The sequence below is a fragment of the Podarcis tiliguerta genome (genome assembly GCF_965153285.1).
Source record: "Podarcis tiliguerta genome assembly, chromosome: 3".
NCBI classification, from domain to species: domain Eukaryota; kingdom Metazoa; phylum Chordata; class Lepidosauria; order Squamata; family Lacertidae; genus Podarcis; species Podarcis tiliguerta.
The window spans coordinates 112,930,069-112,949,560 of record NC_139536.1 but is presented as its reverse complement, the minus strand read 5'-3'; the positions used below and the strand labels follow the sequence as shown (position 1 = coordinate 112,949,560).

The following is a 19,492-nucleotide window of genomic DNA, read 5'->3' as shown; positions in this document are numbered from 1 at the left end:
CGTATTTATGCTGCTTTAAATCTGAGTTCGAGACCTGCTTGTTCCTCCACTCCAGCTTCTTTAAAGGTAAAGGGACCCCTGAACATTAGGTCCAGTCGTGACTGACTCTGGGGTTGCGGTGCTCATCTCACTTTATTGGCCGAGGGAGCCAGCGTACAGCTTCCGGGTCATGTGGCCAGCATGACTAAGCCGCTTCTGGCGAACCAGAGCAGCGCACGGAAACGCCGTTTACCTTCCCGCCGGAGCGGCACCTATTTATCTACTTGCACTTTGACGTACTTTCGAACTGCTAGGTGGGCAGGAGCTTGGACCGATCAACGGGAGCTCACTCCGTCGCGGGGATCCGAACCGCAAGTGCTAGGCTCTGTGGTTTAACCCACAGCGCCACCCGCGTCCCTCCACCTTCTTTAGGTGCCTCCAATTTTCTTTGCTCACTGGAATGGTTTGCAGTTTTGCTTTTCAGCATCTCACTTTTAAAAAATTACTGCTCATCTTTAACTCCTTCCTCAAGTATTTCTGCCCATTGCTTCCAATAGTTCTTTAAAACTTGTTGAAATCATCTTTACTAAAGACCAGAGTGCATATCGAACTTAACCCAGCTTTCCCTTTCCTGAGTATCATGACTCCCAGTTACAGCTCTTATTAAAAAGGCGGTCTCCACTAAGAAAGAGAGGCACTTTTATTGACCTCTTTCAAAGAATACCATTATCATTATCAAGAAATGTTTAAGACCGTGAGAACAGACTAGTACTTCCCCAATTCAACTAACAAAAAACCCTTTTGGTTTGACATGGAATGCTTTCCATGTTCACTGAAGCACCAACATGCTGGGAGATTGCTGTTCTTATTTAAGCAATATTGATATGATATGGTATGGTATTCCATTCTGTGTTCCCACAGAACTAGAGGCAGGTGGTAGAAATCACTTTGTACAAACTACCATTTTTTTTTTCCTTTTGCAGTTCTCTTGGCCTACATGCCTGTAAAGGGTACAGCAGCTCTTTGTGAAGCATCCATCCCTGCTAGTATAATGTGGTCCTTGGAGCTACTTCACAGATTTTGCAACAATGATATTAAAGCCTGTAGTAAATACATAAAGTATGAAGGATAAACTTGTGTCTTTGGACTGAGAGCTAGGGTCTGTGGCCAATCAGAAGTACCAAGTGTGTGACCTCAAGCATTTAGGAAGTTTGCTTTCCTTTTACATATTTCCTGTAAGAAACACCAGAGTAATACTGGCATAGCTCTGGCAAACACAATTGTCCTGGCTCAAGTGTGAAGCGGCCTTTGATGTGAGTCAGTGAATCTCTGAAAACAGTGTGAATAAACATCAGGGGCTTGGGTACTGCTGATGATATGAAAATGAATTCCACAAGCATAATGTCCATTTGGAAGTTATTTGTATAGATAAATTGTTGGGCAGGGCGAAGCAGGAGTTTATACTGCATTCACCTTGCAATGAAAACAAGGTCCACTCTTTGGGGAAGATGCATTTTAATACAAGGTGCTTCCAGTCCTTGAGCATATCCTTCCTTTTACCTATTTACCTCCCCTTTTACTTTATTCCTCAAAAAAGGGTGTTTTAAAAAATAACTTTGCCGGATAAGAATACGATAATATTCTCCTGTAGGCTGTTGTCAGGGGGAGGGGGGTTCATTAAAAAGTAGTTATTTCCATTATGCACCATTATTTTTCATCTTTATTGCTTATCTATAGTTTTCATGGCACTTTTAATAGCATGCTTGGTCAGAAAAGGTGAGGAAGAATGTGAGTACACTTGGCTCCTGTTAGTGCCTACTAGCTGTGCTTGAATCCTTGTCCCCATAGATTTTAATGTCCCTGCAGACTGCTGGCAGCCTGCTTCCAGCTGTGGCAGGCATGATGCAGTGAATTGCTTTTGAATGTTCTTTACTCAAATAGGCAGTAATTACAAGCTTAAAGAGGTTTAGTGGTCCAGTAAACTACATAATCACCCCTGAATTAGCCTGGGCTCATCAGTTGCAGTCCAGCAAGCTCAAGACTGCTGTTTGTATGCAGTCTTTATCACATAGCAACCTGAGCAGCAGGTGTGGAACAGCAAGAATCCCCCATAAACACAACTGTCTACTGGGGACAATGATCTCTAATGAGATGAGGCTACACCATCACTGTAATTTAAGTGGGAAAATAAACGCCAGAGAATGTGTTCCAGCTCCAAGCAAGATTCCTTGGGCACAGTGGGAACAGGAATGCTGCTTTCTCTGTGATGGAAGATTCCCCCCCCCCCCCCAAGTTGCTAGATATTTAACTCTCTCTTTTTCTTTTTATGTATGTTACCCTTCATCAAAGAGAGGTGGTGAATATTTAATTGTGGGCAGAGCGGTTGTACTGTTTGAGGGTTTGTAATGATGCCAGCAGACAAAAGTTTCAAAATAGCTCCTATTCTTTAACCTCTTCTGATTCTCCTAATTCCCCCCCCCATGCTCGCTCCTTCCTTCCTTCCTTCCTTCCTTCCTTTCTTCCTTCCTAAACCCTTTTTATACTGTTACATAGCTAAACTTAGGAGCCCTTCATTGCTTTTTCCTAGAATACAAATATGTCGGAATCAGAAAAAGTGTTTATTTATTAACATTTCAAATGGTGCCAGAATGTTCCTCTGCCTGTGGCACGTGGACCAGGCAGTGGGTACCTGGCAAAAATCAGCTACCCCAATTTGCATTAGCAGAAGCACTTTCCTCCAAGGCAAAGCTTCTACTGGATACAATGCCCCCCCCTACCACCCATGTGTATTGTCTTTGCTTATTTAAAATATTTATTAACCGCCTTTCATCAAAAGATTCCAGAGCAGTGTGAAAAAGTTTGTGTACAAACTAAATATAATTTAAAGCAAACAAAGAAACATAACAATATGCAATAAGACAAAAAGAAATTTAAACTGAAACAACTAAAGACCAAAGCAGAACAAGCAAAATCACCCAAAATGCCTAGTTAAATAGGAAAACCTTCACCTGGCACTGAAAAGTTGCCTTTTGAGGGAAGAAATTCCAGAATTCAGAGTTCTACAGCAGAAAATGCTGTCTCCATTGTAGAAGCATAATGTATCTCCAGTGGTGTCTGATGCCCATTGGGACTAGTGGCTCAGAAGGCACGAAGACCAACAGGAGCCAGAGCCAGAGCCAGTGCTAGGCAGAGCCAACTAGTTCTGGTTGGTTCCCATCCTCATCCCTGTTGAGTTCATAGAGTCACAAAATCTTAGAATTGTAGAGTTGGAAGGGACCATGAGGGTCATCTAGTTGAACCTCCTGCAATGCAGGAATCTTTTGCCCAATTTGGGGCTCGAACGCATGACCCTGAGATTAAGAGTCTCGTGCTCTACTGACTGAGCTATCCCAAGGAATACTTCTGAAATGAAGAAAGAAGCAAATGACACGCACTTCCATTCCTTGGACTCATAGGTGCCAACTCCCTGTGGCCCAGGGTGCCTGAGCACCCACAAAATTCCCCATGAATGGGCCAGGCACCCACAAATTTCGGTGCCAGGGCTATTCACACTGCATGGCACCCATGGCCCCGGGCACCCACCGTTGCGGGGCCAAGTTGGCATTCCTGCCTGGACTTGTTGTTAAGTAGGAGGGCAAGCAAGTGGTAGCACACTGAGGGCAGGCTAAGGTTGGAGGGGTCGTTTGCCCTGATGGACAATTCATTTATAAGTTGTTTTATTTATTATGTTTCTATCGCATCTTTTTTCCCAAGGAGCTCAAAGTGGTAGCCAAGGTTCTCCCCCTCCTCAGCTAATCCCTACTACAACTCCGTGAGCTAGAGCAGGCTGAGAGGCAGCTTAATGGCCAGCCTTGCTGTAGCTCTTAAGATATGAACAGGATGATTTGGGAGAGAGGCGTTCTTTTAGATATTTAGATCCCAATCTGAATGGGCTTGAAGATGAGAATGTAGCTACTGCTGATCTTTCAAGAGAGGTGTAACACAGTATGAACAACTCTGTGTATACAAGTCAAAACTCTAGCAACTGAGTTCTGCTGTAGCTGGGGCTTTCAGGTCATCTTTAAAGGCAGTCCCACACATAATGCATTATGTAATCCATCCATGTTGGAAGAAATGAAGCAGTTCTGAGTGTCAGAAACTTGCATTTGTCCGTCACAAGGAAGAAGGAAACTAATGAATTGGAGAATGTGTCCATATTGGATTTATGCCATCCATGTTTCCTTTTTAAGCCTGTGATTGTATTTGCTCCACATAAACCAGCTGAACTGAGTGCACACCCTTATCCTTAGGTTCCTGTAATCTTGTTGCCCAATGAGGCATGCCCAAGAGCTTGTTACCCAAGAAGGAAACTCGAAATACTCAGCAAAGAATAGAGTTGGATGGAAAGCAGAGAAAAATAAACAGAAGCTAGTGAAAGGGGAGGGCTATGGCCCATGCTGCTATTATTTTACCAAAGATGGTGATGCATATCCAAGACTACCTGCTTAAAAACTGTTTAAATGAGATAAAACATTGTAGTATTAGCAAAGAACTAGACTTCAGTTAGGAAATATTTGCCTCAACAAATCTGTCTCAGACTTTGACTAAAACCAGTACAGATGCTTTTATGGAATTAAGTTGCTCTGTGAATTTTTACTTTTATAGCAGTTAAGGGCCTCTTCAGTTTTAGTTTGGGGAAGGACAGTTTCCTTCTGTATATTTTTATTAATATCTTTCAAGGTCCCAAGGTAGCTTTCTTTTGAAAAAACTTGGTTTAATTAAACACTCAGTTTAAACTCATTTTAATAGTAGGTATAATTGGACTGGAAGATCAGTAACACCATTGCTAGTCTCTTGCATATAATCTCTATTTTTGTACTATGATACAAATATAATTTCTCATGTCCTTTAGGTGCACTTCTCCAATACACCAGACTAATATACTTTATGTACAGACTGTTCCACTGGAAACCCTTGGATTCCTTGTTATTAGTAAAGCATCATAAAACTTGAATCTCAGAAAGGGAAGGTTCATCACTGAGCTGTATTATATAATAAAATGTTAAATCTAATATGTAGTGCAATTACTGTGATACTGGATTAACAAAATATGGTATGTCACTTAATGCTTAGGTAGTTAAATGCTTTTCAAATACTTCACAAGTCACATAGCACAGGAAAATGCCAATCAGGTTTCAACACATGGGGGCTTGATACAAAGTCAGTTGTAGTAACTGAAAAGGCTCCATCTTGATTTCAGATCATCCGAAACTGTTCAGATGATTAAAGCAATTGCATAATAAACCAATTTGTAACATGATACAGATTGCAATCTTAGGGCAAAAGCAGCCCTCTTTAAGCTTTTCTCATGAACTACATTTTACAGTCAGAGACAAAATGTTGGGTGCAGAGAAGAAGTTCTTCCTCTTTTATTCATCGTCCTTTTCCCTTCCCCCTCTATATACACAGCTAGCAAGCTAGTCTGTCAAATAATAACAATAATAATAGTTAGGGAGATTCAAGGCAGTATTTTCTAGCATCTTCATGAGATCAGCTGAGCTAATTTTCACAAATGATAGTATGTTTTTCAAGAATGATACCTGCTGCAATTCAGGGCTAGTCCAATACATTTGTTGCCTGACTACCCACAATGGCCATGTTTTGCCGCCACTGTTGGAGGGGGTGCCTCTGAATAAATGCCCCTTGCTGGGAATCCAAAGGGGGGGAGAGTGCTGTTGCACTCAGGTTCTGTTTGCAGGCTTCCAATGGGCATCTGGTTGGGTAAAGGTAAAGGGACCCCTGACCTTTAGGTCCAGTCATGGCCAACTCGGGTTGTGGCACTCATCTTGCTTTACTGGCCAAAGGAGCCGGCGTACAGCTTCCGGGTCATGTGGCTAGCATGACTAAGCCGCTTCTGGCGAACCAGAGCAGCGCACGGAAACGCTGTTTACCTTCCCGCCTGAGCGGTACCTATTTATCTACTTGCACTTTTTTGGGTGCTTTCGAACTGCTAGGTTGGCAGGAGCTGGGACCGAGCAATGGGAGCTCACCCCGTCGCAGGGATTCGAACCGCCGACCTTCTGATCGGCAAGTCCTAGGCTCTGGTTTAACCCACAGTGCCACCCACGTCCCCCATCTGGTTGGGTACTGAGAGTCTAACAGGATGCTGGACTACATGGGTCTTTGACTGGATCCAGCAGCCAGCCGTCCCTTATGAAGGGACTTGAATGAAAATGGTTGTAGAAATGTCTTTGACTCCCTGGACGTGTTTAGGTGGTTTATAATAGAAGTCGGTTTCTGCAAGACTATGGGAGCTCAACTTTTGAGTTTACAGGCTCTACTCTGCCCCACTCGGTGCATCCTCTTGCTGGAGGCATCGCATGAGAGATTCTGTTGTTCTGATTAGCAAGCTGAAAGGAAGATGTCAATTCATTGCTGCATTCCTTTGTCTCTTGAAAGCAACAATATTCCATCAGGGATCACTCCCTGCTATGGGTATGGTACTGGAGTCTGGCATGTGTGTGCACACTGGCTATGGAGCAGCGTCTTTTTGGTATGCTTCTAGTGGCTCCTTCATGGAATGCACTCACTAAGGAGGGCTGCTTGCCCTCAACACAGAGTGTTTTTAGATGCTTGGCTAAAGCCTGACAGCTGACCATTTGTTTGGCTTCACCCTCTTGCTACTGCAGTGGGGCTGTGCCTACTGATCTGCCTGCTGAGTGGATTGCCTTGTTGGGGCTACATTTGGTTGCATATGTCGCCCCGGCCTCTATTTCTGTTGTTGTCCATTTGTCTGTCTGTTTATTGCTTTGGAATTTCATAGTTATTCACTGGTTTTGAATTGTTAGTCACTTTAGCCACGAGACAGCAAGGATATAAATAAAATAAATAAATAACTTTCTCCTGGGTGGACAGTTTATCCTCTTCTAAGAATTAATTACACATCTTCTTAATGGATCATCTTTGATCTACATGGCCAGGACCACAACATAATATAAAGTGCATCTTGCAGGCCTTTCAGTATACTGGCTTGTGTGGGTGGGGGTCAGGGTCGAGAACAGCAAGCTGTGGTTTCAACTGCCTTTTTCTTTATAGGTTTTTCTCATCAAATGATGCTAATTGAAAATTAAGAAAGCAGGCTGAAATCTTGTGACTTCACTTACAGTGTTCCAAACATTTTTGGAACTACTTTGCCACTGCAGTTGCTCCAGTTGTTCTTTTTGATTCCAGCATGTGTGGGGATGCAAGGACTCGACTACTATAAATTCAAGCTATGTTCTTAGACTACACCATGCCCTGCTTTTGTAATGCAAATGAGAGGCACAAAGTGTCTCTTTGATAATATGCAGTCAGGAGACAGAAAAGGTTTCACTCAAACAGTAAAAGTAATTCATAAAGCTGAAAAGAGGAGTAAGAAAGCATTGTGATGTTTCTAAAAACGGCATAAATGTATTTTGTATCAACATAATTTAGACTATTTACACACTCCAAATGCAAAGCCCATGAAGAAAATTGTTGCCTTATTTTTGCTTTGTAGAGCAAAAGAAGTTTTGATTAAGCAGGATGAAAATTTGCATTGATTTCCAAAATAGCATGCTTCAAATTTGTGAATGTTTTAATTGAACACAGAACACTAGTCAGTTCATGTTAATATTTGCAATGTTGCTGAAACAGCAGCATTCAAACAAGAGAATTAGGGAGGAAGGAGAACCATTTTAACTTTTTATAATTATGTATACTTCAAAATCCTAATTGGGGATGCAGGCTGTGACAGGAGGTAAAAAGACATGTAACAAAAATCTCCAAACCATATTCTAGGAATGTGTTAAGTTTATTGTGGGCAAGGCAGAACTCTTACCAAAAAAATGCTACTACTAAACGCTCCTCCCCACCATATCCAGTACACTGCTTCAATGAAGGGCTTTCCTTTTTTTAACATTTTCCAGTCTTGCTCATGTTAGGTCGCTTGTTCCAATGCTTGCTTTCATTCTTTTAAACTACAACTTGCAGCTCCTTTTTGTTTTTTCAGCTTGGGCAAAGAAGCCGCTCCGTGCCAAAAAGGAATTATTAACCTAGAGTCTGAAAGGAGATAACTTAGTCTGATTTTTATCATAGCAACAGTTTTCCCATGGACTGGCTTGCAAATATTCTATAGCCATAACGATGAGGCATTGCGCTGGGCAAGGTATTAGGTCTGGGAATGTTATTGCCACTTGGTTATCAAGATGGAAAAGATAATATACCACTATCCTGAAATGTACATTTGCTGGAAATTTTTGTGAAAGGAGTGCATTTGGAGAAACAGTGGGATAAAGATATAAGTCTGAATATAGCCCTGCTGCATTTTTACTGATTGCTGCTTTGCTTACTGATTATAGTAAAGTGTTGGGGCGGGAGGCGGATTAGACCAAATAACCACACTGTTTAAAAATACCTTCATGTCAAGGTAGCAATTCCTTAAGTAATAGTATTAAACTGCAAAAATAATGCATAGTAGAAAATTACACTTTTCTGTCACTCTGATTTCTTTATTAGTGTTAAAATTACTGCTGTAATTCAGAATGCTGTGGCGGGTAGCATAGGGACTTTATGTTGCAGAACAGAAATAGAAGCATTGAGCGCAAATAGTAGTTGCCTCCCACTACTTCAGTGGCACTGAGCAGGAAGGCAGAGAAGGTTTTGCTATCCCTGTTCCTTAAGCCTCTCATAGGCTACCTTGGAGAACCGGAATACCTGCCTTATCTGCATATTGTTGGGAAATTACATTAATGTAGTTTTTATTTGGGCAATCACTGAGTGGCTTGAAATATAGTCATACAGCTGCAACTGAGGCCAAATGCAAAATATATATATTTTTTCTTATTCATGATTAAAAGATCAGGAGCATTCAGAGGGCTAATGCTTCGCTCTCTTATTCCTCCCTCCCCCATGGAAATTTTCCATCCCCTTTTCCATAGTACAGCATAGTACAGGCAACTCCCTATTTGCACAGGGGTTACATTCAGAAGCACCTCACATTTAAATGAAATGGTGTATATTTCAGACACCACTGGAAAAGCTTGCAAACACCCTCTACACCTCAGGAAACCCTTGGAAACCCCTTTAAAAAACCCAGCAGTATTACAAGACACCAAACTCCACTGAACTTCACAACAATCGCTCGCTCCCTCCAAACCCCCACGCTCAAACTCCAACTCTCCATAGGCCTCAATGGTCAGTGTAAGGCTTGTGGTATTGCCAGGTTCTGCTTTTGGACCTTTTTTGCCCTTTCTGGGCTCTTTTAGGACTGTTTTTGCCATGTGTAAATTGGTTGTTGCCTGTATAGCTAATATGGAAAAGGGAAGGGAGGGGGAAATTTGCATGGGAAGAGGGAAGGATTATCTCAGTTTTTCAAAATCTGGTTAAATGTTGGCCATTGTTGTTATGTTGTTGTTATGATGTTATGTTATGTTATGTTTGTTTGTTTAAAGGCTGAATGAATATTTATTTACAGTATTTATAGGACACTATATAACAGAGATATTGGGATGGCGTACAACTATAATGAAAACTCTGGGGTGCCACCACTAAAAAGGCTTTCTCTTCTATAGCAATCTATTGCGCCTCATTTGTTGGCACTTGGGGAAAAGGGTATCTGAATTTGTCCCTAAGATTCAAATTGCAGTTGGTATCTTTAATATTGCTTTCCAACATACATTAATATAATCAGGCTGTAATTATCTCAATTCTCCCTGGATCCCTTTTCTAAAAAAATGTGTTAAATTAACTGTTTTGCAGTACTCAGGTAATGGAGGGTGACCTTAGGGACAAGTTACATATTTTTGTTGAAATTTCAGCAATTTTACATTTCAGTTTTTTAAGAACTCTTTGAGGGATCCAGTAATTTTTTACAGTTTTAAATTTGTCAGTAATGCCTTGAACCTCATCTTCTTTCATCACTTTTTGCTTCAGTTCCTCATACCTCCTAAGAAAGTTAGCTCAGGCAGAGTGATCTTTCCTACATCCTTCACTGTGAAGACGGATGTGAAGAATTAATTTAGCTTCTCTCTGCAGTCCTGTAGCCTTTGACTCCCTTGACACCCAAAGATTTGATATCAGTTGTGGGGCAAGTAAATACATGGCTGTAAAGCAACAATTAGGAGTATTATGGTGTGCTCCTGCTAGTTCCTTGGCAGGTGGGAGTTTATATTAAACTCCTTTTTAAAAATTCATTAAATGCAAGACCCACTAGGATTGGTTCCACTCAAGAGGGCCCCCCCCCCCAGTCTTGTCTTTGAAGTTTGGTCACCTGACATCATGGTGACATCAGTGGGACAATCTCCCAAGAATCGCTCGAATTCCATTAGTCTCTGAAGACAGACCAGCATAGTACAGACACAGCACTGCACCATGATTAATGTTGAACAGGGAAGGGACATCAGGAATCTGACATCAGGAATCACAAGACAGAGAAACCAGTAGGAGAACACTTCAATCTCCCAGGACATTCTATACAAGATCTCAAAGTAGCTGTCATATTACAAAAGAATTTCAGAAATAGACTGGAAAGAGAAGTTGCTGAATTGCAACTTATTACCAAACTTAAAACCATGGAGAGACCTGGTCTGAATAGAGACATTGGATTCTTATCCATCTCACCCCTTGCTTTTTCCTCTAAGACCAATTGCAGTTGTTAACAGTCGTCAACAGGTTTACCACACCTATCAGCCAATCACCCATTCCCACCACCCTTCTGAGTAATACCCCTCCCCACCCTCTCACTGTATATAAGGGTCTGGTGACTTCTGTTTCAGTGTATCTGAAGAATTGTGCATGCACACGAAAGCTCATACCAATAACAAACTTAGTTGGTCTCTAAGGTGCTACTGGAAGGAATTTTTTTATTTTGTTTTGACTACGGCAGACCAACACGGCTACCTACCTGTAAAGGGAAGGGACAGTGAATTCATCCAGGAAAAAGAAGATGCTCTCGATATGTTAGCCATGGTTAAGATAATTGGAAAACTTAATAGCAGTCAGTAGAATATTCAAGTAGAATATTGAGGTGAGCTGTGATGGCTTTCTTTTCTGGAAAATCCTCTTTTCGAATCTTGCCTCTGCCATGACCTCACTAAGTGTATTGGAGGCTAGTAGTTATCAGTTTTATTTCCCTTTCTGCAATAAAGGGGATAATAATGCCTACAATCAGCAAAATCAGCTTTTGCTCTTCAAAAAGGGCCATTTGAATACAGTTAACAGTTGTTTGTACATTATGTGTAGTACGACCCTGAGAACATCTTTAGTATTCTTTTAGTCTTCTTGAATGTAGCAATTGAATATGATGCATTCTAAAACACGTTAATGGTATCAAGCAATCCACACATTGGATTTATCTTTATAAGGTTGAAGAATACGTTTGTTGAATTTATTGTTTGGTATAGTAGCAGCAGCATATTGCTGCTAACTACAGCCCTCATAAACATGCAAGAGCTTTGTAAAACAATAGATCTTGTGTCAAAATCCTATTGCAAGGCTGGTTGGTCTGAATTTGCTCATATGCCTACCTGCAATCTGAGCCTCTTCCCATCCCCCTTTGACCCTAGCTATGAAAGGTAAGCTGCATTCCTCCAATATAAATGTGTGCTGGATTGATTCTAGGAAGGGAGCATAAGCCTCACCATACATAATCACTGTTTTATGGCTTTCACTCATTTGGAGGTGTTAATGCAGATCAAATGGAAAACACTCCAGAAAGAATAGCTCAGGCTACTGCTCTGCCCTATATGTGGTCCTAATCGTTAATTCTTATTGTAAGATCTAAAGGTAATTTTGTTTGCTCTCCTAATGTGTTACAGCTTTCCCAGAGGCTTGAACATATCCTTTCTCAAATTCCCATCTTGATCAATTGTGTGCAAATAATTAAGCTTTTAAGAGATAATGGTATGAGGCTAATGTACACAACAAAAGTAAAGATCTCAAGTCACTGTTTATCGAGCAGTGGCCCAATCTCTTTTCATATCCCCAAGTGATCTTGGTGATAAGTATACTTCTTAGCCGAAATCAGTGCTTATGTTAATTATTGACTGGTTTTCAAGGGTTTTTTTTGTTCCTTAAAAAAATGTATGAGATGCTGCTGTGGAAAGATAGTGGTTATTGCTAAAAGGATTAAAAGAGAATTGTCAGCAATTGTGGAAAATGAATTTCCTATTTTATTATTTTATTAAAATGACAGTTATCAGGTTCTTACTCTTTCCTCTGTTGCAATGCTCTGTCTGCTATTGCCTGTAGCATGTGCCTTACTAGCCTCATGGGTGGAAATATAAGAAGGTTTTGAATGTTTTTACAGCAGCCTAGCCTGTGGCAAGTTGATTCTTTGCCATGGTGCTTGTTGTTGGTTGTTGGTTTGTTTGTTTCTTATTCTTAGTTTATAATGAATCATTCATGCTATCTGCAGAAAGCTTATAATGGAGATTCATAATTTTTCAGGTATTTGAAACATACTGTAATTCTTTTCAACTCAACCTCATTGTGAACTTTTTCTGGGAGAGATTATCTACATGAAGTCATGGCTTTCATGTGATTATAGCAATTATAGGTTTTTCATGAAACTGAACATTTTTTTGCTACACTAAGCCAATAACCAGAGGGGGTGGGGGTGAAGAATCAGATGACCATAAATATACCATAGTTTAACATATTTTTTTCAGATGCTTCTGGTAATTGGTGTTTTTTATTTTTATTTTTACAGTAGCTGTATTATTCTAATGGCTAATTTTATCTGTTCTTGTCTATTTGTTAAAAGTCCAGAACAATTGAAAATTGCTTATTGGCGACAGACTTCTCAATCCCCATAGCTTGAGGCTGTGCTAAAAATTCTTGCTCCTGCATAGAATTAGGCACAGCTTGCTTGGTTACGTAAAGTCGGATCACATGCAAGGTATAAAGCAAAATAAGAAAGAGAAATAGTGTTCGTTGTTACATCGAAGTAATAAAGAGTTAAACCTAAGTAAACAAAATGGTAAACAAACTGAACAGCAACCATTTGAAAACAACATTAGAGGTTACTTAGGGTAATTTGTTGTGAAAAACAATTCTGAGAGCTACTGTATCCCTACATAAATTATCAGAAAAGGCACAATGTCTAGGAACACAGGAACCCGCAGTATACCCAGTCAGCTCAGTACTGCCCACACTGGCTGGCAGTGGGTTTCTAGGCTTTAGGCAGGAATCCCTCCCAGTCTTAGCTAGGGAATACTGATTACTGAATCTGGGACCTTTTGCATGCACGGCAAATGTTCTGCCACTGACCTATGGCCCTTCCCTGACTAGAGTGATAGTACAGTGTGTAACATCACAATCTGGCAAGGCTACAACCTAGCAACTCATATCGAAGCATTGCATTGATGTAGCTGGAGGGATTATTCCTGCTGTGCTAGAAGCAGAGTCCATTACCTGCCATATTATGCTAAGTGTTTTACAGAACAGAAGTAGGTAGAGACAACGGATCCTGATAGAAGAGAGTCCGAGAACCAACTCACAAGAATACAGTCTTAGGCATTTCTCAGTCAACTATGATGGCACATCCCCAGATAAGGTGTTAGAAAGCCATTGTAACTGACAGACAGGGTAGATGGAGGATCTCAACCCTCATAGTGCAGAGTAAATACCACCAGATCTACCTTGTTGTGCACCTAATATGTAGGTCTTTGCAATCATAGGTATAATTAGGACAAAGGCCCCTCACTATTTGAATGGCCAGAATTAAAATGTTGCATAGGTTCATTTTATAAAATGATCTACCAAAATGTAAGGTGGATATAGCACAAGACCACTTGTTTGTAACTGGCCGCTTGTTTGTAATTGTAGAGTCAGAACAGGCATAAACACAGTGAAAAGTCCCAAAATGTCCACATTCTTTCATTCTTTCTGTAAAATATAAAAGCAACCATTTCTCGGCATGTTTAGTTGATGTTGAAAGTGTTAGTTAAGTTACAATGGTACTTGAAATTGAGGGTTTTATAAAAAACCATTTGCGAGTAACTTTCTAATTTTGTCAAACACTAAAGTCTAGTTTAAGAGCACCTCCCCAGTCTGGTTTATTCTTACTAGTTGACTCCACATCGATTCTCCCACATTGCAACATTATATTTACTAGGCTTTGGATTTGTCTTGGAAGTAAATTCCAAAGCCGAAGTTGTTCAGGATTTTGTGGGCCCTTGGGCAAGAGGCTATCTGTGGGCTCTCTCTCTCTCTCTTCATTTTGCTCATGGATGCGTGGAAAAGAAGAAGCCCTTGAGAAAGTATAATACGCTTTCTCTTCCCAGTGTGTAACCAATGCAGGTTAGGGAAAGGGGCTTCCAGGGCAATGAATCTGATTTAATATATATTTATGGAAACTATACCTGCATGTGTTGAACCAAAGGCTGGCTAATGGGTATCACTGTTCACATGTGTGCAATAACATGTGATCACTTCACATGTGTGCAATAACAGGGAAGGTGTTAGTGGGGCTCTATAGTGGCTCATACAGCAGTCCTTAGGCCCCAGCAAATGCTTTTTTACTCAGTTCACTGCTGATGCCTGCCATGTGGCTGCACAGGGGTATCGTTGCCACTTGCTTCACATTGTCATTTTCACTTTCCCAACCTCACTTCATGCAAACTGTTCCCAGGTATGTGACCCCAGGATGATGTAGAGAAATGTATTATGTATGATATGAAGCAGAAGTACATGGACACACAGTGCACTGATTATCACAGCCATGGCAACACCAAAAAATCACTTGGGATAGTAATATGGAACAAATAATACGGAGCAGTAATGGAACAGATAATATTTGAAATGTTTATGGGACCCACAATACTGATTTATTTTGGGGGAAATACATGAAGAAAGCTCCCAATCACTATCTAATTTTATTTTGAAAGTCTTGCGAATTATGATTACAGCGAATAGCATTCTAAATTACAGTGAGCTGAATTCCTGTTTTTAATGAAGTGGGCCAGAATAGATTAGTCAGTATTGATTCTGAGAGCCTCCTGGTCTGGTGGTGTTTATACTGAAAGTCCAGAAATATTTTAATACAGTGGATCCCAACTCAATGCATCACTTCAAAATTGATAAGGGTCTTGCTACACCATTTAAAGAATTTTTTGCCTGTTGTAGTAATGCACTCGGCTAGATGCTATATAGTTTTAATTGCATTTGTATGTATGTATGTATGTGTATCATTTTATGCATTGCTATTTCAGTTACATATAAGAAATGAAAGCAGCAATAAAATATATAAAATAAATATGTATACTTATTGTGAAGGATATGCCATCTCCCATTGTCAACTACAGACCCACAGACACAATGCGGAACCACTGGTGGTCCGTGAACCCCCGTTTAGGAGTCCCAGTTTGATCAAATGATTAATAGCCCCATGCATAAATACGGCATAAAGCTATGCAGAAGTAAAATAATGTGATGCGAGGGCATTTTCTAAACTGAAAGCTGAAATCCTCACAGCAGAAGTTGAATTTCTGAGTTAATGATTGCACTTCTTCTTGACGACAATTGAGCCTTAACACTTTAAGTGCATAAAACACAAGTATTTTTATCAAAAGTTGGTAGCTGGGTTGGTTCATTAGAACAAAATTCATAAGCAAAGTTAATGTTTGCCAGTAAGATGCAGGCCTCATATTGGTATAAAATCAGAGTATGGACTGTTGCATATATTTTTAACAAGTATTGTGCAAAATACAGAAAATGATAACGTGTGTAATTCTCTCAAACAGGAGTGTGAACTTTGTGCTACTGTTGCAACTACCCTCCCTCAGTGTCAAAAGTACTTGCTTGTATCCTAAGCAGCTCTTTCTACACTTCACTAATCATTATAATTGGCTTGTCTTTTACTGCCATTAATTATATGATGTAGTAGCCCATTAATAATTATGAGAGTGACACACCTCAGCATTTTTGTCTTTAATTATAGATACTGCACTTTTACGATTCAACTAAGATAGCTGGTAAAATTATCGTTTAATGTATGTATATATAATATTTATGTACATATACTTTGGTATCTTACAGCATCCTTACCCTTCAGAAGAACAGAAAAAGCAGTTGGCACAAGACACGGGGCTCACAATACTTCAAGTGAACAATTGGTAAGTAATTGTGCTTTAATGTTTGCACACAATCAGTGTTCCAGCCTCTGGCAGCCTGCAGCTAATGGTTTGCATTGAGATGATGCAGTAGCCTACGTTTCTTTGCTAGTTTATGGGTACAAAACCAGCATCGCCTCAGTGATGTTTTCAGCTAGGGGAACTAGTTATTTTACTCCTTCAGGGTTCTTCTACTCCTTCAGGATTATAGATATTTGCTTTCTCATAACTTGGGAAATAGTTAGATTTCAATGCATAACTATTTGTGTGGCGCCTGCTGCCTGGCTAGAATGGATCTATTTTAGGTCACCTTTCAAGCAGTCAATTTCTCTATTGCTAGGAAATTACAAATAAACTAACCATTATTATAGTTCTTCTATAGTCATCGGTTCATTCTGGCTTGATTTGTATTAAAGTGTGTTCACGGCTCTTGTGAAACAGCATACAAGCTGTTTAAATCCCATTAAAGTCAATGTAAGTTAAGCAAACCGAGCATGGGACCACACCCATGATCTGAGAAAGCTGGTTCTAAAATTGCTTTACAGCATTAGGTTAAAAGGGAACAACCTGAAACAAATCTGCCCAAAATCATGCTTTGGGAGAAACAAAAAAAAAAAGTCTCCTTAAAAATATTAAGCTTTTGCTGTTTCTGATTACATGGGTCCTAAGTTAGCAAAAAGATCACCATTTTTTAAAAAAATGATTTAATGTATTGCCATATGTTTTGCACAGAAATGCAGGTTTCACACAGTATACCAGAACAAGGCTTATATCTGAAGCATACTGAAATCTAATGCGGTGTAAAATTAAGTGTATCTAATTAATTGTCCTAATATTTTTTGATTAGTGTTTACGATGTGGAAACCTTATCCTCTTTGAAGTAATATCCAGAAAATGTCCACAGCAAGCTCAAAGCCTGGTGGGGTAGGGGAGAGGAGAAATGGGAGAGGGCCAGTTTCTAGACAAAAGTATTTTATATTATTCAGTAAGTGTCAGAGATTAATATTGCTGAAGCTTTAATTACATGGCCTAATCCATTTTAGTGAATAAATTTGGTTTTGATGCCTTACTGCACCTGCATTAACCAACCTTTCTCTGTCAGAGTGTGACTAGGGACCGATGGGAGACGTTTCAGATATATTAAACCCCATTACAGAAAATGTAATTTCTGTCAATATAATCCCATGTATTCTTCAATTTAGTACTTTGGAGATAACAAGCTACTTACAATATATTTGCCTTCAGAGGATTAATTCACAAAGTGCACTATCTGTGAGACACAGGCAGACTCCCATAATATAGCTTGTAAGGGTTATCAATTTCTGTGACCTTACAGCAGTCATGGGAGATCTATTTGTTGTAGCCTTTTAAATGTGTTGAATAATGAAAAACACAGAATGCTTTGTATATTGAATTGCACGTCCTGATATATTTTTATAATACCATGTTTAAATATTCTCAAATAATTAGAATATATATATGTATTAATCACTAATAGGGACATCAGAATATGAAAGCACACTTGATGCAGATTTACTAATGTATATTGCCTCTGTGTCTTAGTGCATTTGTCCTTCAATCTTGTTCGCAATTTTGCAAATAAGAGAAACTGGGGTCAGGTTGTGTATACTTCTGATATTATGAGAAATGTATTTGGTTTGCTTGCCTGTGGGCCCCAAAATTGGACCCAGTCCAGATGAGGTGAAGCTACATTTACCTCCCCTTTATTTTAAGTCAAGAACTAATCACATACTAAAATCTATTTCACTGAACTCAGTGGAGGTTAGTTAACTTTGGTTGAATCATGACCATAGTAGGAACATGTGGCTACAGTATGAATGGCACAAGGATATTTAAAATATGTTGCTGAAAGTCTAAAACAGGGGTGGCCAGCTTGTGGCCCTCTCCAGATGTTGTTGGACTACAAGTCCCATTGTCTCAGTCGGACAGCACTCTTTCCAACTTGCAATTCTCAACAACTGGTTCAGAGGCTTACTGCCTTTGTCAGTGGAGGTGAAGCATGCTCATTGTGGCTAGTAGCCTTGTCTTCCATATAAGTAGTTTATCTTCCATGAATTAGTCAAATCCTCTTCTAAAGCTATTCAAGATGGTGGCCAACCACCTGTGTGTGTGTGGGGGGGGGAATTCCATAGACTATGAGCTGTGTAAAAAAGTACTTTCTTTAATCTGTCCTGAATCTTCCAGTATAAGGCTTCATTGGGTTCCCAAGTTCTAGTATTATGTGAGAAGACGACAAGTGTTTTTCTTCTCACTTTCTCCACATCCTGCATAATTTTATATACCTCTTTCATTTCTCCTTCCTTGCCTTTTCTCTAAAAGAAAAAGCCCCAACTGCAGTAACTTTCCCACTTAGGAGAGTTGATTCATCCCCTCTGTCATTTTGATGGCCATTTTCCGAGACTTTCCCAGTTCTTTGATACAGTTTTTGAGGTGAGGTGACCAGAATTGTACACAGTATTCAAAGATTTGCTTAATGGCATTGTGATAGTCACAGCTGCGTTTTCAACCCCTTTCCTGATGATCTCTAACCTGGAATTTGACAGCTATTGTACACTAGGTCAACACCTTCATTGATCTATCCACTACAATACCAAGTCTCATTCCTTATTGGTCACTGTCAGTTGACCCCATGAGCATATATGTGTAATTTAGGTAAAGGTAAAGGGACCCCTGACAATTAAGTCCAGTCATGAACGACTCTAGGGTTGCTGCACTCACCTCGCTTTGCAGGCCGAGGGAGCCGGCGTTTGTCCGCTTCCGCAGACAGTTTTTCTGGGTCATGTGGCCAGCATGACTAAGCCGCTTCTGGCGAAACCAGAGCAGTGCACGGAAACATAATGTCATCTGGATCACCTCTATATGCTTGTTTACACACTTAAAGAACTTACCCTTGCAGAGGCCATCCTAGTTCTGCTTTTATATTGCTCAGTGAGACACTAGTTTTCCTGGAACAGATGCTAAGCCAGGGGTCAGAAAGGTTTATCTTGCCTGGGCCGGATCAGTCCCGCGGAGATCCCTCCATGGGCCGGATCGCCCGTGTGTCTGTGATTTTCAACATCTGCGTAGATGTGATTTTCGGTGTCACGGAAGTGAGTCCCCTGTGCTGCACTGCGCTGCGCTGCGCTGGTTTAGCACAGGGCGCGAGCAGGCAGCTCAGTTGGGGGGCGGCTCGTGGGCTGGTCACACTACCTCCACGGGCTGCTTCCGGCCCACGGGCCTTAGGTTGCTGACCCCTGTGCTAAGCTAACCAGCCTAAAATTTCCAGGATCCCCTGTGATCCCTTTTTAAAAAATGGTGTTACATTGACCAGTTTCCAGTTTTCAGGTTGGTTAGCTTAGGGGCAATTTAGATATTTTTGTTAGAAGATCAGCAATTTCACATGC

At 40.4% G+C, this 19,492-nt stretch overlaps 1 protein-coding gene across 4 annotated transcripts in view; it reads left to right on the top strand.

Annotated features, from left to right (window-relative positions):
* MEIS1 (Meis homeobox 1) overlaps window positions 1–19,492 on the top strand; it is a 150,320-nt gene that overhangs the window by 100,408 nt on the left and 30,420 nt on the right. For all 4 annotated transcript variants that reach the window (XM_083435398.1, XM_083435395.1, XM_083435396.1 and 1 more), the window contains one exon: window positions 16,015–16,091. In XM_083435398.1, the coding sequence (XP_083291524.1) occupies window positions 16,015–16,091 (77 nt within the window). The remainder of the gene's footprint in view (window positions 1–16,014; window positions 16,092–19,492) is intronic.